Source organism: Amblyraja radiata, chromosome 6 (assembly GCF_010909765.2).
Source record: "Amblyraja radiata isolate CabotCenter1 chromosome 6, sAmbRad1.1.pri, whole genome shotgun sequence".
NCBI lineage: Eukaryota > Metazoa > Chordata > Chondrichthyes > Rajiformes > Rajidae > Amblyraja > Amblyraja radiata.
In genome coordinates, this window is record NC_045961.1 from 50,407,681 (window position 1) to 50,431,413 (window position 23,733).

General features: G+C 45.2%; 1 protein-coding gene across 1 annotated transcript in view; it reads right to left on the reverse strand.

Moving 5' to 3' along the window:
- Positions 1 to 23,733, reverse strand: part of sacs (sacsin molecular chaperone) — a 77,211-nt gene that overhangs the window by 14,171 nt on the left and 39,307 nt on the right. The window contains 2 exon segments of the mRNA XM_033022756.1: positions 19,990 to 20,081; positions 21,017 to 22,499. Coding sequence (XP_032878647.1) covers positions 19,990 to 20,081; positions 21,017 to 22,499 — 1,575 coding nt within the window.

The following is a 23,733-nucleotide window of genomic DNA, read 5'->3' on the forward strand; positions in this document are numbered from 1 at the left end:
CTGCACCTTGGTACACGTGAGAATAATAAACAAAACTACTGTTGGCCAGCTAACGTTAACACAAGGTCCTGTCCTGAAATAGCCATGTTCTCCCGAGATGCCTCCTGATCTGCTGAGTTACTCCAGCACTTTGTGACTTTTTTTGTATAAATGTGCACCTGCAGTTCCTTGAACTTCCTATATCATAATGGTTGTTTTAATTCAAGACGTTTATGCATCTTGTGAAAAAATAAGTGAACAGAATGGACGAATTTGGAAATGGAAGGATGAATTACTCCAGCATTTTAACGCTAACAGAGATAGTAACCTGAGATGCAAGTGTTAATCCCAGCCAGTTGCTGACTTAGTGTCAGAGTCATACAGCATGGAAAGTCCCTTCGGCCTAACATGCCCACACTGATCAACATGCCCAATCAACACTAGTCCCACCTGACTGCATTTGGCCCTCTGGTTCTCGATTCCCTTACTCTAGGTAAAGGACTTTGTGCATTTACTCTATCTATTCCTATCATTATCTTATACAGTTTCATAAAGATCACAAGGGGTACTGATTTTACATGATCAGCCATGATCTTATTGAATGGCGGTGCTGGCTCCAAGAGCCGAATGGCCTACTCCTGCACCTATTATTTTTTCTAAGATCACCCGTCATCTTCCTGCGCTCCAAGGAATAAAGCCCTAGTCTGCTTAACCTCTCTCACCTCAGCTCCTCGAGTCCTGTTATCATTGTAGTCACGCTATATTTCAGACCCGCCGCACTGACAAAAACTGACAACGTTATATTTTGGCAAATACCTGTAACTGTTGCAGCTTGAAGTAAGTATTGGAAAATAAAGCATTGAAAGGTATTTGTGGCTCCACCAGAATCTATATTGCAAGAGGAATGTAGCGTGGATCCATTGACAAATGATCAGGGTTGGCTCCAATATCCTCCACTATTAAATAGCTTACCAGTGATCAACAGCAGTGTTCATTCATCAAGTAGGGAGGAATATAAGGGCACCTTGGCATTGACATACCTAAGCCGATCTAAGTTGTGACAATATCACAAAGGATATGAATGAATGTTGGCCAAAATTAATTATGATATCACTTCTTTGGGTTGAGCAGACAAACGAAATTGCTATTAATAAATTATTTAATGAAACTGTTAGAGGTTTTTGGCTTTGAATACTCCAGTCACTCTGGACTGTGGGTGATAATTGGGTTGCAGTTTGGTTCTTTACATTTATTTCATCAGAGGCATCACAGTAGCAGGTAACCACGTGCCGTCTGCATATGTCCCCCAGGGGACTTCCTGTGCTCCGCAAAATACATCCCCAATACAACAATTGCCGGCAGGGACGAAAATTAATATGGGGCGAGACCTATTACACAAAAGCCCACACAATAATAATAACAATAGTTATATAACAATTAGTTATGACAAGTAGTTATATAACAATAACTTTAGCAATAATAACAACATTATAGCACAGTAGTTAACGATGCAATACAATACAGTACTGTAAACCTCACAGATTTATCAGTTAGTCTTTCATCAAGAGTCCTTCATCTAGGACCAGAGGCCATAGTCTCAGAATAAAAAGACGTACCTTGAGAAAGGTAGGGGAAATAGTCCCGGCGTTGGGGTAGTCCAGAACCAGGGGTCAGTTTAAGAATAAGGGGTGGGCCATTTGGACTGAGATTAGGAAAAACATTTTCACCCAGAGAGTTGTGAATCTGTGGAATTCTCTGCCACAGAAGGCAGTGGAGGCCAATTCACTGAATGTTTTCAAGAGTGAGTTAGATATAGATCTTAGGGCTAATGGAATTAAGGGACATGGGGAGAAAGCAGGAACAGGTTACTGATTTTGGTTGATCAGCCATGATTATATTGAATGGGGGTATTGACTCGAAGGGCCGAATACCCTACTCCTGCACCTATTTACTATGTTTCTAAAGGGGACAAGGAGGATTTTTTTTGGTCAGAGGGTGGTGAATCTGTGGAATTAATTGCCATAGACGGCTGAGGAAACCGTTGTTGGATATTTTTAAGGTGGAGATTGACAGGTTCTTGATTAGTAAGTGTATCAGGGTTCATGGGGAGAAGGCAGGAGAATGGGGTTAAGAGGAAGAGTTAGATCAGCCATGATTGAATGGCAGAGTAGACTCAATGGGTAGAATGGCCTAATTCTGCTCCTATAACATATGAAGCAGATTCTACTGATACATCAGATAATTGTACATTTTCAAGCTGACACAACAAATATTGAATGTTTTTTCTATAAATTGGAAGTATTCTATAGGCATCTTTGCAAATCCACACAAAATTCAAATATTAAGCTCAGATCAGCAAGTGCAAGCTATTTCTGCAGCACACACATGCGCGCACACAGAGAGAATTGTCACACTGAAGGAATCGTGTTTCAGCTACGATGACTGTACCATCGTCAAGAAGAGTGCCTTACCTGAAATTGAGTAATAGCTCGAGGTGACAACAGCCAAGGAAATCTGCCATGTCTCCAATGATTCTTACCAATTTCTACAGTTATCATAGCTGATAGTACTTGTAGAAAGCAGCACCATTAGAGAGATGCATCACTGCTTGGTTTGGCAGCAGCTCAGCCCATGAAATCAAGTATTTAAATAGGTACATGGAAAGGCTAGGTTTAGAGAGATATAGGCCAAACGCAGGACGTTGGGCCGGAGCCATTTCGGCGCTGTACGGCTACGAGTTTATGACTCTACGCTTCCCGTTACCTTGGGAAAGCAGCCGACATAATCAAGGGCCACTTACACCCCAGACATTTTCTCTTCTCCCCTCCTCCCTTCTCCCATCGCGAACAAAATAAAAAAGTTTGACAGCACATACCATCAGTTTCAAGAACAGCTTCTTTTCCGCTGTTATCAAACTCTTGAATTAATTTCTCATATGCCAAAGATGAATTCTTGATCTTCCAATCTACCATGTTGCAACCCATGCACATTTATTTATCTGCACTTTCTCTGCAGCTGTAACGCTATAAACTACAATGTGTTTTTTATTCTCTTTTGCATTAACTAGATATCGTTACGTATGGTACGATTCGCCTGAATGGCCCATAAACAAAGTTTTTCATTGTATCCCTAAACACAAGATAATGCAAGGCAAGAGGGTGGCACAGTGACGCAGCTGGTAGAACTGCTGCCTCTTGGTGCCACAGAGACCCAGGTTCATTCGATCCTGACCTCAGGTGCTGACCACGTGGGTTTCCTCCTAGTGGGCAAGATGGAGCAATGGGAGTAAATAGTTTATAGGAATGTCTGCAAGTATATAGGATAGTCAATTGGAAAAGATCAGTCCAGAAAATGGCACAAGCTACAAGGGATCAAGGGTAGTGAGGAAGAGCCTTGAAGAGTTCCGAGGGGTAACCTTTTCACACAAAGGGTGGTGGGTGTATGGAACAAGCTGCCAGAGGAGGTGGTTGAGGCTGGAACTATCCCATTGTTTAAAAAACAGACAGGCACATGGATTGGACGGAGGAGACAAAGGCAGCCTCTACGCAGTCTCCTCCACGAGTAGCTTACAGGCTCATAAGCCCACAAAACGAAACCAATGTCTTTACCGCGTCTTCACTGTAAATTCGATCGCGTCGCTACTGCTGAGCAACGGCCACTTCCCCAACGCAGACAAGGACTTCACCAGAACAACATCGGGAGAGTCCATGAGCTGCACAGGGCCCCGAGCTGCGACTCCAACCTATCCCACGATTTCACAACACAAGAAATCGCGCAGGCCATCCGACGGCTGAAAACCGGTAAGGCACCAGGCACCGACGGCATCCACCCGGAATACATAAAACACCAAGGCAAGAAGGCAACTGACTGTGCTCCTTCCTCTCCACGTGTTTCCGCTGCCTGAAGCAGCCAATGATCTGGTGCCGTGCCAAGATGATCACTCTGCCGAAGCCAAACAAGCCTAGCGATGACCCCAAGGGATACCGACCCATCTCACTGCTGTGTGCTCCATACAAGCTCCTGGAACGTCTCCTCCACACACGTCTCAATCCAGTGATCGACCCCCAGCTGCCTAAAGAACAGGCTGGCTTCCGAAGCAGTAGGTCAACGGCGGACCAGGTGACCCTCCTGTGCCAAGACATAGAGGACAGCTTCCAAGCAGGGGAGAAGGCAGGCGCTGTCTTGTTGGACCTCACAGCTGCATAGGATACTGTCTGGCTGCATGGACTACACATGAAGCTTCTGGAAACCATCCCAGACAAGCACATGGTGAGCTTCATCATGGAGATGCTGAGCAACCGCAGCTTCAGGCTACACACCAGCAACGGGCAATGCAGCAGGGTGAGGAAACTTAAGAACGGCGTCCCTCAGGGCTCAGTGCTGGCACCAATGCTGTTCAACATCTACACCCATGACCTGCCTGCAACCCAGTCAAAGTATGGCTATGCTGATGACCTGGCCATCCTACTCAGTAAGCCATCCTGGGACGCAGCAGAAGAGGGCCTCTCTGAAGACATGAACATCCTGTCTTCATACCTGAGGAACTGGCGCCTCAGGCTCAGCATGGGTAAGACAACATCTTCAATGTTCCACCTCAACAACAGGGAAGCGACCCGCGAGAGAACGTCATGGTGGATAACCCCCGGTTACGGTCCCAGCCCGTCCCCATATACCTCGCTGTAAAGCTCGACAGAACGTTGTCATTCAAACAACACCTGGAAGGTGCCAAGGCAAAGACAAGCGCCCGTGCCGCACTGATACGCCGCCTAGCCGGCACCACATGGGGAGCCACGACGAAGACACTGCGCACGTCCACAGTGGCCCTGGTGTTCTCAGCCGCCGAGCACTGCGCCCCGGTCTGGTGCCGTAGCCCTCACGCCAAGAACCTGGATGCTGCCCTCAACAGCGCCCTGTGGACTGTCTCCGGATGCCTACGAGCCACCCAGTAAACCAACTGCCCGTCCTCGCTGGCATCGCGCCGGCCAACATCAGACGAGAAGCAGCCCCGCCGGCCCTCTCTTGAAAGGCACAAACCAGTGAATCCCACCTCCTCCATCAGATCGTGACAGAGACACCACGACGAATGCGCCTCAAGTCACGGCACCCCTTTGCCACGCAAGCCCAAGAGCTGCTCTGCACAACACCGGCTGACGCTTCTAAGGCCACCTGGGTCAAGACGAGATGGAGAGACCAGTGGAAGTCAGCGGAACCATCTCGGCTACACCATTACATCGATGACCCCATGGACGTCCCTGGCCAGGACCTGCCCCGAAAACAGTGGACAACCCTCAACCGCTTGAGGACAGGCGCCGGACGCTATGGAGTAGCGATGAAGAGGTGGGGCCTCGTGGACAGCGTCTATTGCACGTGTGGGGACCCAACACAGACAGTGGAGCATATAGTCACCAGTTGCCCCAAACACCGGCCACCAAATGGTGAACGAGGTCTGATTGACCTGGACGATGACACGTTGGCCTGGCTCGCCTCAACGGAGCTGCATGTCTAAAAGACACACGACAGAAGAAGAAGATGGATTGGACAGGCTTGGAGGGATATGGACCAAGCACAGGCAAGTGGGACTAGTGTAGCTGGGACATTGTTGGCAGGTGTGGGCGAGTTGGGCCGAAGGGCCTGTTTCCACACTGTATCATTCTATGACTCTAAGGGTGGTCTACTGGTTAGGCAAGAGAAACCAAGGTAGGTGAACAAATAGTCTTCATTCAAGTACACTTGCTAGAGCATTTGATAGAGTGGATGTGGCGGGGATATTTCCAGTAATGGGAGAGTCTAGGATGTCAGGGGTTATGGGGAGAAGGCAGGATAATGTGGTTGAGAGGGAAAGATAAATTAGCCATGATTGAATGATGGAGTAGACTTGATAGGAGCAGAATTAGGCTATTTGGCCCATGTCTTTGGTCTTGATGTTAATTATTCAATTGTCTTACTTTATCCAATACAATTGCAAGACAACAGGAGATCAGTTATCTAAATTCTATTATTTTTATATTCCCTTTCTTATTCACTTGTTTTATTTAGTCCCTCAAGATAACTACCTATACACAGGATTTGAATAAACTCAGTTCAATATCTTGAGCACACAGCGTCAACCCCTGTTAATTGATTAGGTTTGAGGCAGTCAGCTACTCCACAACATGCACGTTTTCCAGGTTATTGTTTATTCATAGCACTTGCAAAGATGGATGCACATTGGCCGCGCTCTTTTCAGCAAGTTATTGTAGGGGGTAATCCTTCAGTGAGCACAAGAGACGGCAGATACTGGAATCTGGAGCAAAAATAGGAGAGCAATTGGAGACACCCAGCTGATTTGACTTTCCAGCACCTCGCATTTATCTGAATCAAATTACTTTGCCATTCCTCACCATAAAGTTTCTTTCCAGCTGTTATCAGGCAACTGAACCATCTAATCAACAACTAGAGTGCAGTCCTGAACTACTATCTACCTTATCGGAGACACTCGGACTATCTTTGATTGGACTTTATCTTCCACTAAACATTATTCACATTATTCCCATCATCGTGTATCTGTACACTGTGGACAGCTCGATTGTAATCATATATTGTCTTTCCGCTGACTGGTTAGCACGCAACTAAAGCTTTTCACTGTACCTCGGTACACATGTCAATAAACTAACCAAACTACATACCTAGCTGATCAAGATCCCACTGAAATGTCCTAAAATATTTTAACAGTGAGGTTTAGAGTTTAGTTTAGAGATATGGCATTTAAACAGGTCCATCAGCCCACAGGGTTAATGCCGACCATCCATCACCCATGCACACTAGTTCTACGTTATCCTGCTTTCTCATCCACTCGCTACATTCAAGGGGCAATAAATTCACAGATGCCAATTAACCCACAAACCGCAGGTCTTCGGGATGTGGGAAGAAAGGCTCCCGGAGAAAACCCATGCGGTCACAGGGGAGAATGTGCAGACAGCACGCAGACAGCATCCAAGGTGAGGATCGACCTGGGTCTTTTGGTACTGTGAGGCAGAAGCAGTACCAGCTGTCTCCTGGCCCAATTAAAGGGCATCAATCTAAAACAACAACATTTTAAATTTGTGGTTTGCTTGATTTAGAATTATATGATTAAGAATTATACAACATTATTAGATCAAGGAGCAGAATGAGGCCATTCTGCCATGAGTTCATAGATTGCAGGAGTAGAATTAGGCCATTTGGCCCATCAAGTCTACCTCGCCATTCAACCGTGGCTGATTTATCTTTCCTTCTGAACCCCATTCCCCTACCTTTGTCCCATAACCAGACACCCTTACTAATCAAGCATTAAGATTAACATGCAACATTAAGAGAATATGCCACATCCAGTATCACTAAAGAGTATATAATTTAGAAAACCCAAGCTGAATTTTCCCACCAATTTACGAATGCCTCCAGTTTTAAGCATCTGGATTATATAACGATCTAGTCACCTATACTGGGGTTGTCATTTAAAGAAAATATCCAATTAAATGTATTCGCCAGGGAAATGAAGGGCATATTTCACCTAATCCTGGATAGGATTCTACTTTACATTCTGCACTGCTTCAGGAGTGATCTAAATTAACACATAAGCATAAAGCAATTACGAATTGGTAAGGATAAAGTTCTATCGTATCATAATTTCAGCAATCAATTCCATACCAGATATATTCAAACATGGATTCATCCCCGAAATTTGAGTGATCCTGCCCTCCTGTACTATTTCAGTCAAAAGTTAGGCACAATTTCCGAAAAGCAAGAATATTTTTCCTAATTTAACCACTGGATTAATCTTGAAACTTTTAGTGCTGGCCTTAAAAGGCTTTTGAGCACATTCCTCGTCTTTCCAACCTGCAGACTCTTGCTAAATCACGGGTAAAATTGTCAATATGATTAGAGTTTCTTCAATGCCTCTATTATTTGTTTCACACAATCACAGGAGTAAACACACACACACACACACACACACACACAGCAAGAAGCATGCATTTCATTATAGTACAGTCTCCAAGTGGTACATGCATAGAACAGACCCCCAACACACTTCAATCTTTCATACCTGGACATCCCAAAAGATACTGCTGTACTGTAATTCAAAATCAAACAGAATTATTACATTCAGTACATGATCCTGAACTACTCTGTCAAGAATTAAACTTTATTAGAAATTTAACGACTGGTTAGCTTCCGAGTGATCTTGAAAATTTACAAAATGTATCTATCTGCACATTAGGACACAAAGTGCCAGAGTAACTCAGCGGGTCAGACAGCATCTCCGGGACACATAGATAGGTGACGTTTCGAGTCAGGACCATTCTTCAGACTCAACCCTACACAAACCGGCACCTATCCACGTTCTCCGGAGATGCTGCCTGACCCGCTGAGTTACTCCTGCACTTTGTGTCCTTTTGTGTAAATCAGCATCTGCAGTTCCTTGTTTCTATCTACACATTTGTACTTGGTTCATATGTAATACAATAATTTATTGCTGATGTTGAAGCTTTGAACATAATAACAAGAATAGTATTCAGTTTTTTGTCAGAGGTAGAAACATGATCTTAAGTAATTCATTGAGAGTTATCAGATTAAGTACCAACAAGAATCAGCCATGTTATCCGCATGTCCAACACACGTCTCCCTAAACAAATCCTGTACTCGCAATTGAAGGAAGGTCGGCGAGCCCCCGGCGGGCCAAAGAAACGCTTCAAGGACAACTTCGAGTAAAGAAATTCCACATCACATCGAGCAACTGGGAGCACAATGCACTGGACAGGTCTCCTGGAGGAAATCCGTACAGCAAGGAGCTGCACTTCACGAAATGGAACTAATCCGTGTAACAGAGACAAAGCGACAGCACCGTAAGGAGAGAGAGAAGAGAATTCGACGACTACCAATCACTGCCAGTCTCCATTGCCCACGTTGCACCAAGGTGTGTGGATCACGGATCGGCCTCTACAGACATCTGCAGACCCACAAGTAGACAACCCAATCGAGAGGAGAGGACAGTCATACTCGTTTAGAGTGAACGCCAATGATGATGACCAGATTAAGTACCAACAAGAATCAGAGTGTTAAGTAAGGGTCGAGTGGAGTTTATTGCCATATGCATAAGTACAGTGAGGTATGGATCCAATGAGAATCTTACTTGCAGCTTAATCTTACTTGAAATCTTATCTCACTGGCACATTGATTCAGATAACACAAAAAAACAAATTATGCAAGATGGCCAAACGAAAAAAACGTTACAAAACAAGACATTAATGCAACAACACGATTGAGAAAAATTGCATGGTAGTGCAAGAGGCCATCCACAGGATTCCATGTGGAGATAGGATTAGGGTTGTGCAGGACGGTTCAAGAGTATTATGGTTGCTGGAAAGTAGTTGTTCCTGAACTTAGTGGTGCGGGGCTTCAGGCTCCTGTACCTCCTGCATAAATGGTTGCTGCATGTAGAGGGCAAGGCCCAAATGGTGGGGATCCCTGATGATAGATGCCACCTTCTTGAGGCAGAGCCTCATGTACAGTGGCTTGCAAAAGTATTCATACCCCTTGAACTTTTCCACATTTTGTCACGTTACAACCACAAACGTAAATGTATTTTATTGGGATTTTATGTGATAGACCAACACAAAGTGGTGCATAATTGTGAAGTGGAAGGAAAATGATACATGGTTTTCAATTTTTTTTACAAATAAAAAACTGAAAAGTGTGGCGTGCAAAAGTATTCAGCCCCCCTTACTCTGATACCCCTAAATAAAATCCAGTGCAACCAATTGCCTTCAGAAGTCACCTAATTAGTAAATAGAGTCCACTTGTGTATAATCTAATCTTAGTATAAATACAGCTGTTCTGTGAAGGCCTCAGAGGTTTGTTAGAGAACATTAGTGAACAACCAGCATCATGAAGCCCAAGGAACACACCAGACAGGTCAGGGTTATAGTTGTGGAGAAGTTTAAAGCAGGGTTAGGTTATAAAAAAATATCCCAAGCTTTGAACATCTCACGGAGCACTGTTCAATCCATCATCCGAAAATGGAAAGAGTATGGCACAACTGCAAAACCTACCAAGACATGGCCGTCCACCTAAACTGACACGCCGGGCAAGGAGAGCATTGATCAGAGAAGCAGCCAAGAGGCCCATGGTAACTCTGGAGGAGCTGCAGAGATCCACAGCTCAGGTGGGAGAATCTGTCCACAGGACAACTATTAGTCGTGCACTCCACAAATCGGGCCTTTATGGAAGAGTGGCAAGAAGAAAGCCATTGTTGAAAAAAAGCCATAAGTAGTCCTGTTTGCAGTTTGCCACAAGCCATGTGGGGGACACATCAAACATGTGGAGGAAGGTGCTCTGGTCAGATGAGACCAAAATTGAAGTTTTTGGCCTAAATGCAAAACGCTATGTGTGGCGGAAAACTAACACTGCACATCACCCTGAACACACCATCCCCACTGTGAAACATGGTGGTGGCAGCATCATGCTGTGGGGATGCTTTTCTTCAGCAGGGACAGGGAAGCTAGTCAGAGTTGATGGGAAGATGGATGGAGCCAAATACAGGGCAATCTTGGAAGAAAACCTGTTAAGAGTCTGCAAAAGACTTGAGACTGATGCGGAGGTTCACCTTCCAGCAGGACAACGACCCTAAACATACAGCCAGAGCTACAATGGAATGGTTTAGATCAAAGCATATTAATGTGTTAGAATGGCCCAGTCAAAGTCCAGACCTAAATCCAATTGAGAATCTCTGGCAAGACTTGAAAATTACTGTTCACAGACGCTCTCCATCCAATCTGACTGAGCTTGAGCTATTTTGCAAAGAAGAATGGGCAAAAAATTCAGTCTCTAGATGTGCAAAGCTGGTAGAGACATACCCCAAAAGACTTGCAGCTGTAATTGCAGCGAAAGGTGGTTCTACAAAGTATTGACTCAGGGGGGCTGAATACTTTTGCACGCCACACTTTTCAGTTTTTTATTTGTAAAAAAATATGAAAACCATGTATCATTTTCCTTCCACTTCACAATTATGCACCACTTTGTGTTGGTCTATCACATAAAATCTCAATAAAATACATTTACGTTTGTGGTTGTAACGTGACAAAATGTGGAAAAGTTCAAGGGGTATGAAAACTTTTGCAAGCCACTGTAGATCCACTCCATTCAGGGGCGGCACGGTGGCGCAGCGGTAGAGTTGCTGCCTTATGGTGTCAGAGACCTGGGTTTGATTCTGACTACGGGTGCTGTCTGTACGGAGTTTGCATGTTCTCCCTGTAATCACGTGGGTTTATGTCTGGGAGCTCTGGTTTCATCCCATATCCAAAAGACGTGCGGGTTTGTAGTTTCATTGGCTTCTGTAAAATGTCCTTAATGTGAAGGATAGAACCAGTGTATGGGGTGATCGATGGTCGGCACCGTCTCAGTGGGCTGAAGGGCCTGTTTCATCGTTGTATCTCTAAAAAAAAACAAATATGCTTTTGATGATTGGGATGGCTGTGCCCGTGATAGATCCATGCTGATTCCACCACTGTTTGTAGCCTCTTGCATTCCTGTGTATAGGAACTGCTGTACCAGGCCATGATGCAACCGGTCAGGTTATGTTCATCTGTAGAAGTTTATTAGCACATTTGGTGAGATGCCAAATCTCGTTAAACTTTGAAGAAAGTGGATGCTCCTCTTCATAATTCCATCCATACATTGTAAGAGAGAGATGCAGCTTGGAAAGAGGCTCTTTGGCCCAGAGTCCACGTTGAACCATCAAGCAGTGTAGGAAGGAACTGTAGATACTGGTTTATACCGAAGATAGACAAAAAGTACTGGAATAACTCAGCGAGTCAGGCAGAATCTATGGAGAACATGGACAGATGACGTTTCTGGTCAGTTTGGAGTAGGTTTCGGACCCAAAATGTCACCTATTTCGTTTCTCAAGAGATGCTGCCTGACCCGCTGAGTTACTCCAGCATTTTGTGTCTATCTTCTGAACCACCAAGCAATTATTTACACCAATCCTACTCTTATAGACATAGTGTGGAAGCAGCTCACCGAGTCCATGCTGACCAGCAACCACATGTACACTAGTTCGATCTTATTCACTGGGGACAATTTACAGAAGGCAATTAACCTACAAACCTGCACATCTTTGGAATGTAGGAGGAAACCGGAGCACCAGGAAAAACCCCATTTGGCACAGGTAGACATACAAACTCCCCCCATCTCTGGCACTCTACCACAGCGCTACTGTGCCACATCCTTGGGCAAACACATACTCTACAGAGACAAGACTGGTAGTCAGGATTGCGCCTAGGTCATGGGAGCGGTGATGCAGCAGATCTACCAGCTGTGCTACAGCGCCACCCACAAATGATAGCCCTGAAGATAAATTCATTTCTGATTTGGGTTGAATTTGATTTATTATGCGAGGTATTCATAAATCTGCAATTCTGACATTTTATCATTAAATTGAAAAAGTACAGTCATGGGTGTTAATAAAGAGGGTTATTGTTGTTAAATGTAATAGTAGAAGCATATTTCCATTCTCAAACTGTTAAATATCAAGCGTAGGAAATGCAAGATCAGTCTGCAAACACTGCAACCATGGAAGTTACAGCTAACGCCACATCTCTGATCAGTGCGGTAATTAATACTCAACGCCAATGTTACTGTTTGAGGAATGCATGGCCACATTGTAGAAGGGTAAACTGCCGACTATCGACAATACCGCTACCGAAGCTGAAGGGAGGAATGTGCACACATTCTCGCTGTCCGAGCACGACGTGAGGAGGGCTCTGACACGGGTGAACACGAGGAAAGCTGCAGGCCCCGATGGCATCTCGGGGCGAGTACTCAAGTCCTGGGCTACGCAGCTAGCTCCAGTGCTCACTACAATATTCAACCTCTCCCTGGACAAGTCCGTGGTCCCTGCCTGCTTCAAAAAATCCATAATTGTACCGGTACCAAAAAATGCCTCCCCAGCCTGTCTGAATGACTACCGTCCGGTGGCCCTTACCTCGGTAGTCATGAAATGCTTTGAGAGGCTGGTGAAGAAACACATCTGCACCTTCCTCCCTCGCAACATGGACCCGTTGCAGTTCGCATACCGTCCGAACAGATCCACGGACGATGCGGTCTCCCAGGCTTTGCACACCGCTCTATCTCATCTTGACAGCCAGAAGGGGGGCTACATGAGGATGCTGTTCATAGACTTCAGTTCAGCCTTCAACATGATAGTCCCCACCAGACTGGCCGGGAAGCTACTGAAATTGGGACTCAACACCTCCCTGTGTGCCTGGGCCCTGGACTTTCTCACCGCCAGGCCCCAGGTAGTCAAGATGGGAGGGAATACATCGAAGTCCCTCACCCTGAGCACAGGATCGCCCCAGGGTTGCGTCCTCGGCCCCCTATTGTACTCCCTGTACACACATGACTGTGTGGCTAGGTTCAGCTCCAACTCAATAATTAAGTTTGCTGATGACACTGTGGTGGTGGGCCTGATCTCAGACAACGATGAGAAGGCCTACCGGGAGGAGGTGGCTGATCTAGCACTCTGGTGCCAGGACAACAGCCTTCTCTTGAACATCAAAAAAACTAAGGAGCTGATCGTGGACTTTAGGAGGGCACATCATCCGAGGACGTACACACCATTGAGTATAAATGGGGATACTGTGGATAGGGTGAGCTGTTTTAAATATCTGGGAGTCCACATCTCTGAGGATATGGCATGGACATCACACACCGCAGCACTCGTGAGTAAGGCAAGGCAGCGCCTTTACCACCTCAGGCAATTGAGGAAATTCAGAATGTCTCCGAGGATCCTCCAGTGCTTCTACTCAGCGGCTGTGGAAAGCATCTTGTCGGGAAATATTACCATCTGGTTTGGGAATTGCTCTGCCCAGGACAAGAAGGCTCGGCAGAGAGTAGGGCGTTCGGCCGAACGCACTATGGGAACTTCACTCGCCCCCCTGCAGGAACTATACATCAGGAGGTGCAACTCCAGGGCCAATAAAATCATGGGAGACCCCTTCGACCCATTCAATGGACTGTTCCAGCTGCTACGGTCAGGCAAATGCCTCCGTTGCCATGCTGTGAGAACGGAGAGGTAGAGAAGGAGTTTCTTCCCAGAGGCCATTCGGACTGTAAACTCCTATCTCACCAGGGACTAACTTTACTGAACATTTTTCCTTCCAATATTTAATATGTAAAAGAATTTGTGTGTGTTTATGATTGTGTTTATAGTTTGTTTGGTTGTTTGTTTGTTTGTCTTTTTGCACAAAGTCCGCGAGCATTGCCACTTTTCATTTCACTGCACATCTCGTATGTGTATGTGACGAATAAACTTGACTTGACCTGACTTGACTAAAGCAGCGAAAAACTTTGTTGTCGTATCCAGTCAGCAGAAAGACTAAACATGATTACAAGTGAGCCGTCCAAAGTGTACAGATAGGGGATAAAGGGAATAATGTTAGGTCAAGGAAAAGTCCAGTAAAGTCCGATTAAAGATAGTCCGAGGGTATCCAATGAGGTAGATGGTAGGTCAGGACTGCTCCGTAGTTGGTGATAGGATGGTTCAGTGCCTGATAACAGCTGGGAAGAAACTGTGCCTGAATCTGGAACTAAGCCAGAAAAAGTACTCTCCATGAAGGAACTTTTTTCCAGCTTTCTGTGGCACGCACGGTGGCGAAGCGGTAGAGTTGCTGCCTTACAGCGCCAGAGAGCTGGGTCCTTTCCTGACTACGGGTGCTGTCTGTACGGATTTTTGACGTTCTCCACATGAGTTTTCTCCGGGATCTCTGGTTTCCTCCCACATTCCAAAGACGTACAGGGTTGTAGGTTAATTGGCTTGATAAAATTGGAAATTGTCCCTAGTGTGCAGGATAGTGTTAGTGTGTGGGGATCGCTGGTCGGCATGGACTCAGTGGGCCGAAGGGCCTGTTTCTGCGCTGATCTCCAAACTAAACTAAACTCCACAGGAAACATGAACCATTAACCACTGTACGAATGTAGATCCGAGGATTCAGAAGGAAGATCTTGTCTGCTCAAAATGTCAATACAGGAAAACAATAAATCTGCAATGAAAGCTTTGTGATTAGGATTAGTTGCACAGTAATTGGTCTGAAAGAAACCATTCTGTAAAATGAATGGCTTCTGTAATTTAATCCCGTTGGCTAAATGGAACTTTTAAATGTATACAATAGAGACAGACAATGGTAAAATGAATATCCAATGCATCGAGAAGCAGTCTGTTTAGTATCAGTGAAAATAAGATTTTGTTTGAATGTTGCTTCATGCTATCCATATAAAACATCTGCACTTAAATCTTTAAGTGGATACATAGGTTTCCTGTTGTCATTTCCAGTGCATTAGCACATAGATTAATGTTTTGTTTTTTTTAAAGTGCTGCTAAATGGCAGCTGAAATCTCCTCGACGGGTTGTTGTTATAAGACGGTGCTATAAAGATCGATAGTTCAGGTATTTTATTGCATGCCTACATAATAGTGATTAACACAAAATGCTGGAGTAACTCAGCAGATATGGCAGCATATCTGGAGAAAAGGAATAGGTGACGTTTCACGTCGAGACCCTTCTTCAGTCTGAGAGTCAGGAACTAGAGGCATGAAAAGGTACAAAGAATAAATCAAGGCAGGCAAGGGTGATCAAGGAAAGGTGGAGCCCGCAATGATCCTTTGTTGGCTGTGGAAGAGAAGATAACAAGGGGGTACGAACAGTGAAACTCAGCAGAGCTACAGTGAAACTACTAGGATGACTAGGGTGGAGGAAGGACGGAGAGTGGTTAAGACTATTACTTGCAATTCTGGAACACTATCAAATGCAGGTCCTGGATGTCTCCTTGTCATTTTCAGCCTTGCATTATGTACACATCAGACCCTCCCCATATTAGACACCTGATTCCATTCATCAAACATAAAACAGATGTCTCATCATGAATTTTGGCAGTCGTTTCTTCTCGCTCCACAGACAGCAAGTGAATCAAAAGCCATCGGTAAAGCCTAGATAGAGAGTACAATTTGGGAGCCCAAAAATATGACAAATAAAATGTTGGCATTAGAACAAATTAATTAGGACTAAGAATCATGGTTTCAGGCAGCACTTCAATCTAAACTGTTGATGTGCTGCTTAGAGCCACAAAGCGGAAACAGGCCATTCAGCCCAACTTGCCCGTGCCGACCAAGATGCCCCATCTACATTAGTCCCACCTGCCCGCATTTGGCATCTCGTCCCTCTAAACCTTTCCTATCAATGTACCTGCCCAAATGTCAATTACATTTTTAAATGTCTCAGATGACACCAGATATAAAATTGATGTTGTAAATTTCACCTTTGGACCATGAAGCTACAATGAATAATAGATGAATGGACACCATACACACATAGTTTCTATTCACGTTTCAGGTCATTTTGTTTGCGGTCAAGTTGACCGTGAAAGGTTTGTTCAAGTCAGAACATGCAGCAATCTTGATGTAGGAACTACAGATGGTGGTTGACACAAAAAAGACACAAAGTACTGGAGTATCTAGGCGAGTCTGGCAGCATTTCTGGAGAATGTAATACGTGACATTCGGGTTGGGACCCTTATTCAGCCTCAAGGGTCCTCACCAAAACGTTACCTCTTCATGTTCTCCAGAGATGCTGCCTGACCCGCTGAGTTACACTAACACATTGTGCCTTTTTTACCCATACCCAGAACATGGTGACAAAGGGACTAATCTGGAGTCGTCATCACTATAGACACTGGGCGTAAAACCCAGTTGGAAATATTGAATACGTTCTATTGGTAAAAGCATATTATTCAGTAGTGCACTGTTTTGCATGTTCGTTTATAAATTAACAACATCACAGTGGTGGCATATACCAACCACTTGGGCAGAATAAAATCGATATCATGTGACAATTTATTTAACAATTGGTAACCGTATGTCGTCAAACATATTCGACCATCAGCAAACTTACCTACCAGGTGAGCTAAATACTGTAAACAGACATATTAAACCAAAGTATTTACTGAAATTACAAAGCAATATGGAACACCAGATATCGATTTCCCTGTATTTCAATTGAATCACCACGTACTGATGTATGTCGCATGAAACCAAACTTTGAGGCAGCGGCAATGAATACATTCCCGCTGAACTAGGGGGGGGGGGGGGGGGGTGGGGGGGGGGAGAATCTAATCTCTATGTTCTCTCCCCTTTTTTCCAACCTCATCAGTCAGGTACTACGGCCTCATCAGTCGGGTACTATGCAAACCCACAGTCATGGTTCCCAGTGGTCCTCGACATGGTCATCAAAACCCTAATGATTTCCCAATAGCCCAGACTTATCAACTCACCCAGTTTCAGGCATAAGCCACCCATGCCACGATAAATTAAACTACTGGGTTGCAGATTTGAAAAGACTATTACTGGGCCTGGGTTGCAGAATTGGGAAGACCACTGCTGGGCCTGCATTGTCAAATAGCACTATCAACACGATGATAGCATCCCATCGCATATCCACTAGGGAACATACTTGGCGAACATCAAGAAGTGGGAAGATACTATTCAAATACAGGAACTACATATTCAACTACAACTAAACCTGTACTGGAGTTCCTGGCAGGTCTTCACCACAATGAAGGACTCAGCTACTGCGCCATCAACACAGCAAGAAGTGGTCTGTCAGACTACTTAACTCGGGCACCAGGACTACAGGCCATAGGGTACCTCCCGCTGGTGATCAAATTCAGGAGAGGCAAATCCCCCAGACCTAGGTACACCCAAATCTGGGATGTCAGTATGGACCTGACGTACCTTAGGGGATGGTCACCAGCCAGGTCCCTCACCCTGGAACAACCCACCCTGAAGACGGTCATGCTGATGGCCTTGTCTCAGCACAAAGGGTCCAGTTTCCTCCATCCACTACGATTGGACAATATGGTCCACTAGACCATGTTACATTTACCATTAGGGGCTGGTCAAACAGAGCAGACCAGGAACATCAGGTCTAGTCATGGAATTCCGGGCTCACCCACCTGAACCACGGTTATGTGTCATGACCCACTTATTGAACTACATCGACACAATAAGTAATCCTCGAGGGAGAGAAAAAGCCTTAGGGGTCAGCCACAAGAAACCTCATGGTCGGGTGACGAGCCAAACTATCTCAAGTGGCTCAAGCAGGTACTGGGAGTTGCTGGAGTACATACTAACGTGTATAAATCTTACTCCACCAGGGCAGCATCCACATCAGTGACTAAGAGGATGGACGTGCCTATGGACCACATCCTGGCTACAGCGGGGTGGTCTAGGGAGTATATGTTCCAAACTTTTATAACAAGCCGCTGGCAGAACCTGTATCGTTTGCAGAAAAAGTATTAGAATCTGCAAATATATAATTTAAGCCCGGGGGAGCATTTTGGTCTTGTTATTGTTAATAACACCATTATTGTTTTTATAAACAGATTCATGGTTGATTACGATAACATACTTCCTCCCTCGAATGACTTCGGCAGCGAGTGAAGTATGAACTGTTACACGGTTTGAAATCACAGAGCTTTAAAATCTTCACGTAGTCACTCACGTGACTCCGAAGTAAAATAGTAAGATTAAACGAGAACTTACTAGTTTGAAATTTGATCTGTATTTTATGAGGATTTACGATGAGGGATTACGTGCCCTCCGCTCCCACCCTCAATAATAGAGATCAAACTGGTATCTAAGCTCTCCTTTTCTTTACTATATTTATTTCAATTACTGTGTCTTTCTGTGATTCCACACCGCTGCTTTGAAGTATGTCGCGCATGCGTGCTGGACGGGTTCTTCACGTAATCCCTCATCGTAACTCCTCATAAAATACAGATCAAACTTCAAACTGGTAAGTTCACGTTTAATCTTACTATTTTGTTGTACAATGCTGGCCACCACAATCAATAAATTCTCTGAAGAAGATGCAAAAGGAGAAAACTCAATGGAGGACACAAAGTGCTGGGGTAACTCAGCAGGTCAGGAAGCACCCTGCACGACATGGATAGGCAACATTTCAGATCGGGGCCGCCAGCTTTTTCAGACCACCCCAGTTTGAAGAGGTTCCCAACTCAAAACGTCACCCATCCATGACACTTTGTGTCATTCTTTGTAAACCAACATCTACAGTTCCTTTTTTCTACATCTCTAGAAAACTCAAAGCTTGGTCACAGAAGTAACACTGAGGAGCTTCTTAACGTAGGAAAGAAAGATGGAGAGTGGTCAGGGAAGGGGAAAAAAAATCAGAGCTTAAACCCTTGACAGCTGAAGTGGAGCATGTAAAAGTTTGCAATAATTAGAAGACCAGGATTGAAGCAGCACAGGTATGTCAGACAACTGTACAGCCAATAGGTATTTCAGAGATAAAGGGGAGTAAAGTCATAGCGATGTCTGAAAATCATTGCTAGATTCAGCATGGAAACAGACCCTTCCGTCCACCAAGTCCACACCAACCATCGAGCACCCATTCACATTAGTTGTATGTTATCCTCATATCTCTTGCATCCTCTCCCTAGGGGCAATCTACTGAGGCTAATTAATGCCAGTTGTAGAGAGAAGGTGCTTGACGTGCTGGGGAGTTTTGACCTTCCCCTGCTTTTAGACAAAGAGTTTGGGCACTCTGTCTGCCAGATTCTCCACATCCCACTTAACAAAACCTCACATTGTTCAGGGAGTGGGTCTCGGATTGTCACATTAAGGCCTTTCCCAAAGGACAGGCAAATCAGCCTAAGTTCATTAGTTATATGAGCAGAATTAGGCCATTTAGCCCATCCGGTCTACTCTGCCATTCAATCATGGCCGATCTATCATTCCCTCTCAACCCCATTCTCCTGCTGTCTCCCCATATCCCTTGACACCCTTACTAATCAAGAAATCGACCCTCAACTACTGCAAGGAAACAGAGTATGGAATACAAATGTGCAGCAATATGTATTTCAAGCGTTAATGCCAATGTGTCGTACCTCGTTATCTCTGATAACATGCAACAATGTGTCGTACCTCGACTCTCTGCAGCCTCCCTCAGGGCAGACAGGATACACGGCTTCAGATTTTCAGCTAGAAATCTGCCTTCCAGTCCAGGGAAAAGTGATCTATTGGGAAAAATAAATCAAAGGTTGCCACTACGTTTAAGCATGCAACATAAAAGCTTCTCACTGTACCTCGGTACAAGTGACAATAACATAATAGACTAGACTAGACACAGTGTGGCAGCAGTAGAGTTGCTGCTTACAGCACCAGGGACTCGGGACTACGGGTGCTGACTGTACGGAGTTTATGCATTCTCCCTGTGACCGTGTGAGTTTTCTCCAATGTATCAGACTCACACACACAGACACACACTCAATCATGGCTGATCTATCTTTCCCTCTCAACCCCATTCTCCTGCCTTCTCCCCATAACCTTTGATGCCCTTACAAATCAAGAACTTGTCAATCTCCGCTTTAAAAATACCCAATGTCGGCCTCCACCGCCATCTATGGCAATGAATTCCATAGATTCACCTCCCGCTGCCTGAAGAAATTCCTCCTCCCTTCCATTCTAAAGGGTCCTTCTTTTATTCCAAGACTGTGCCCTCTGGTCCTAGGATCTCCCACTAGTGGAAATGAATGGATCTCTTGGCCTTCCTCCCCTCACAACAATTGCGTGGAACGGTGGCGCAGTGGTAGAGTTACTGCCTTACAGAGCCAGAGACCCGGGTTTGATCCTGACTGTCTGTATGGAGTTTGAACATTCTCCCTGGGACCAGATGGGTTTTCTCCAGGTGCTCTGGTTTTCTCCCACACTCTAAAGACGTGCAGGTTTGGAGGTTAATTGGCTTTGGTAAAATGTTAAACTTTCCCCTGTGCGTAGGATAATGCTAGTGCATGGAGTGATCGCTCATCAGCGTGAACTTGGCGAGCCAAAGGGCACGTTTCCACGCTGTATCTCTAAAGTTCAAAGCACTCCAGTACCCCCAATCTGCACACTGCCCAACAACCCCAAATGCAGACCTATTTGACGCCACCATTACAAGGCATAATCGTACCGGGAATGATCGTCTGTGGTGATATAAACACCGTCCTTATCTGCTGCCGAGGAGTCGAAGGATTTGAAGCTTCCGTTCTGCAATGGTAGCAGCTCCAGTCCAATCAATTCTCCAAAGTTACGATCGCTCAGTACGTACTCCAAGAGTTGAAGTTTCTCTTCAGCGCTTCCTCGATGTCGGAATTTCCTCATCATCTGCCGCACCAGGGCAGGACTGACTTTCTTGAGGTTATTTGCATCAGAACTGTAGGCTTGCACGGCATTGGAAACATTGGTAGGAACCCGGCTTATCTGCACTCCTGCCTTATTGAGGAAGTTGAGCACCGTCTCCATACAGTCGCCGCTGTGGTCCATTTCACAGAAATAAACCAAGTCGGCTTTAACCCAGTGGTTACTCATTGCATAGATTACAGGGTGCTGAATCAGTTCCTTGAAGAGAGGCTCCAAGATTGGTTTCCAATGTACACGGATTTTGTTAATGTCAGGCCATACTTTGTGAATGGAGTCGGGAGTTAACGGAGAATCTTGGCTTTTTCCAGCCTGCATTCGTTTGATCGCTTCGAGAACCAGGGTGGCGTAGGTCTTTGGTACCACGTTACGTACCAGGAGCTCGTTCCACAAGGCCGCTGGATCTCTCCACTGGTCCACCTCCCTCCACTTGATACTCCTCCTGTTATCCGTCAGTCCAAAGAAACCGCTGATGTGCACCGGTAGACCAGTCTTGCTCTCTTCACCGGGAGGCAAAGGGAGGAAGCAAAACGCCCGCCCTATGAACTCCGCCGCAGCCCCTTTTGTTTCCTCTCTTCCGAGGAGAGGCATAGCAATGCCAATACTGGGGATGTATTTCAGGTCTTCAGCCAAACAGTCCAATTCATTGCACATGCCTCTGCCACCAACACTGTTGCAAACAAGCCAGGACATTTCATTTCTTTCTTTTGAGGTGACATCCTCTGACACTATATTCACGTGATAGGTCACACATGTCATGCTGTTACTTGGAATATCATTGCAGTAGCGATCTGCAGCAGTCCTTAGGATGTTTAAGGAGTTGGGCCGCTCGTGCTTCAGGTTCTTGCCCTCAGAGGCAGTCACCCTGAAGAGCATTCGCTCCGTCCCCTTGCATTCCCTGCTGTACAACGTCACACTTTGCACATTCTTCAAGAAGAGCAGGAGGGAGCTGGCATCTGCTTTGAACGACTCGAACAGCTCGAGCACTTTGTCCTTATTGTAAACATTGCTGCTCACGTAAGATGGCTTCTTACGGAGAGGGAACCTGAAAATGGTGCCAGGGAAGAAGCCGTCCTTGAAAGTCTCTTTGGTGCTATCGAAGATGCCAACAAACGGTGCAAATTGGTCCTGGTGCTCATTAATTTCTTCCCGGTCATTTGTTAGATTCCAGCTTTGACCCGATTCATGAGATCCAAAGAGTGATTGTTGAGGATCCAACATTCCAATCTGTGTCCCACTAAATATGCAAGGCGCATCTATAAAGAAAAATATTTTAGTTTGCAGTAAATCACTACTTTTTTAATACTACAGGAACACGACTTACATAAAGCTTACGTTCCAGGAACTACTTTAGACTTTAGAGATACAGCGCGGAAACAGTCCCTTTAGCCCACCGAGTGCACGCTGACCAGCGATCACCCTGCACACAAACACTATCCTACACACTAGGGACAATTTGCAGAAGCCAATTAACCTACAAACCTGCACCTCTTTGGAGTGTGGGAGGAAACCAGAGCACCACGCAGGTCACAGGGAGAATGTACAAACTACGTACAGATGCGCCCATAGTCAGGATCAAACTCAGGTCTCTGGCTCTGTAAGGCAGCAGCTCTATCACTGCGCCGCCCTTTTACACAAGTCAGATCTTAGGCAACTCGGAATTGCCGTCCCCATCACTGAGAGCTTTAACTGTCTCAGCTGCATCCAGAGTACTTTCAGTGGCACATGGCCTTCTGGGTAAGCACGTCGCCATTGTCGGCTTGTTTCTGATGTAAACTTGAGCGATGGTACAGTGTTGTGGAAATTACAAACTGCCGTGATTGCACCAGGGACTGAGCACAGAATTGTTTACGCATGTGCAAGTTTGCATAAGTCACCCATTGCATACCTTGGGGGGGGGGGGTGTCTGTACTATTATTCTGGTCACCAAGGAAGGAAGGAGCAGCACTTCGAGGTCTCATCCATCTACCAGCCGGGGAAGTCATTTCTTGATCAGCCCCCAAATATATGAGCGCAGCCAGAGCTGACATCCTTGCTGGTTTATCTAATATAGCATGTTAAAAGTGTTTTCTAAACTGGAGGATCAGTGCCACAAGAAACTGAAGATGCGGGTTTTCACAAAAAAACACAAAGTGCTGGAGTAACTCAGTGGGTCAGGCAGCATCTCTGGAAAACATGGATAGGTGACATTTCGGGTGGGACCCTTCCTCGGTCCTTTCAACTTGTTTTTCTGTAACTAGGATTCCCCTGAGGACCAGTACCAAGAGATGAAATGTACAGCTAAACAGAAACAAGATCTTTTGGAGCTGAGCTAGCTATGGTCTCAAACATTTCAGATATAACTGAGTATAAAAAGCTTATCTGTAACCTTTGTAAATTGAGAAGAGGAAAACATTTTATTTAAAGGAATTAGTGACTTAGTGAATTAGTGAAAAATCTTTGTACCTTGGGGGAGAGAAAAATGGCAGAACTGCTGCCTTACAGTGCCAG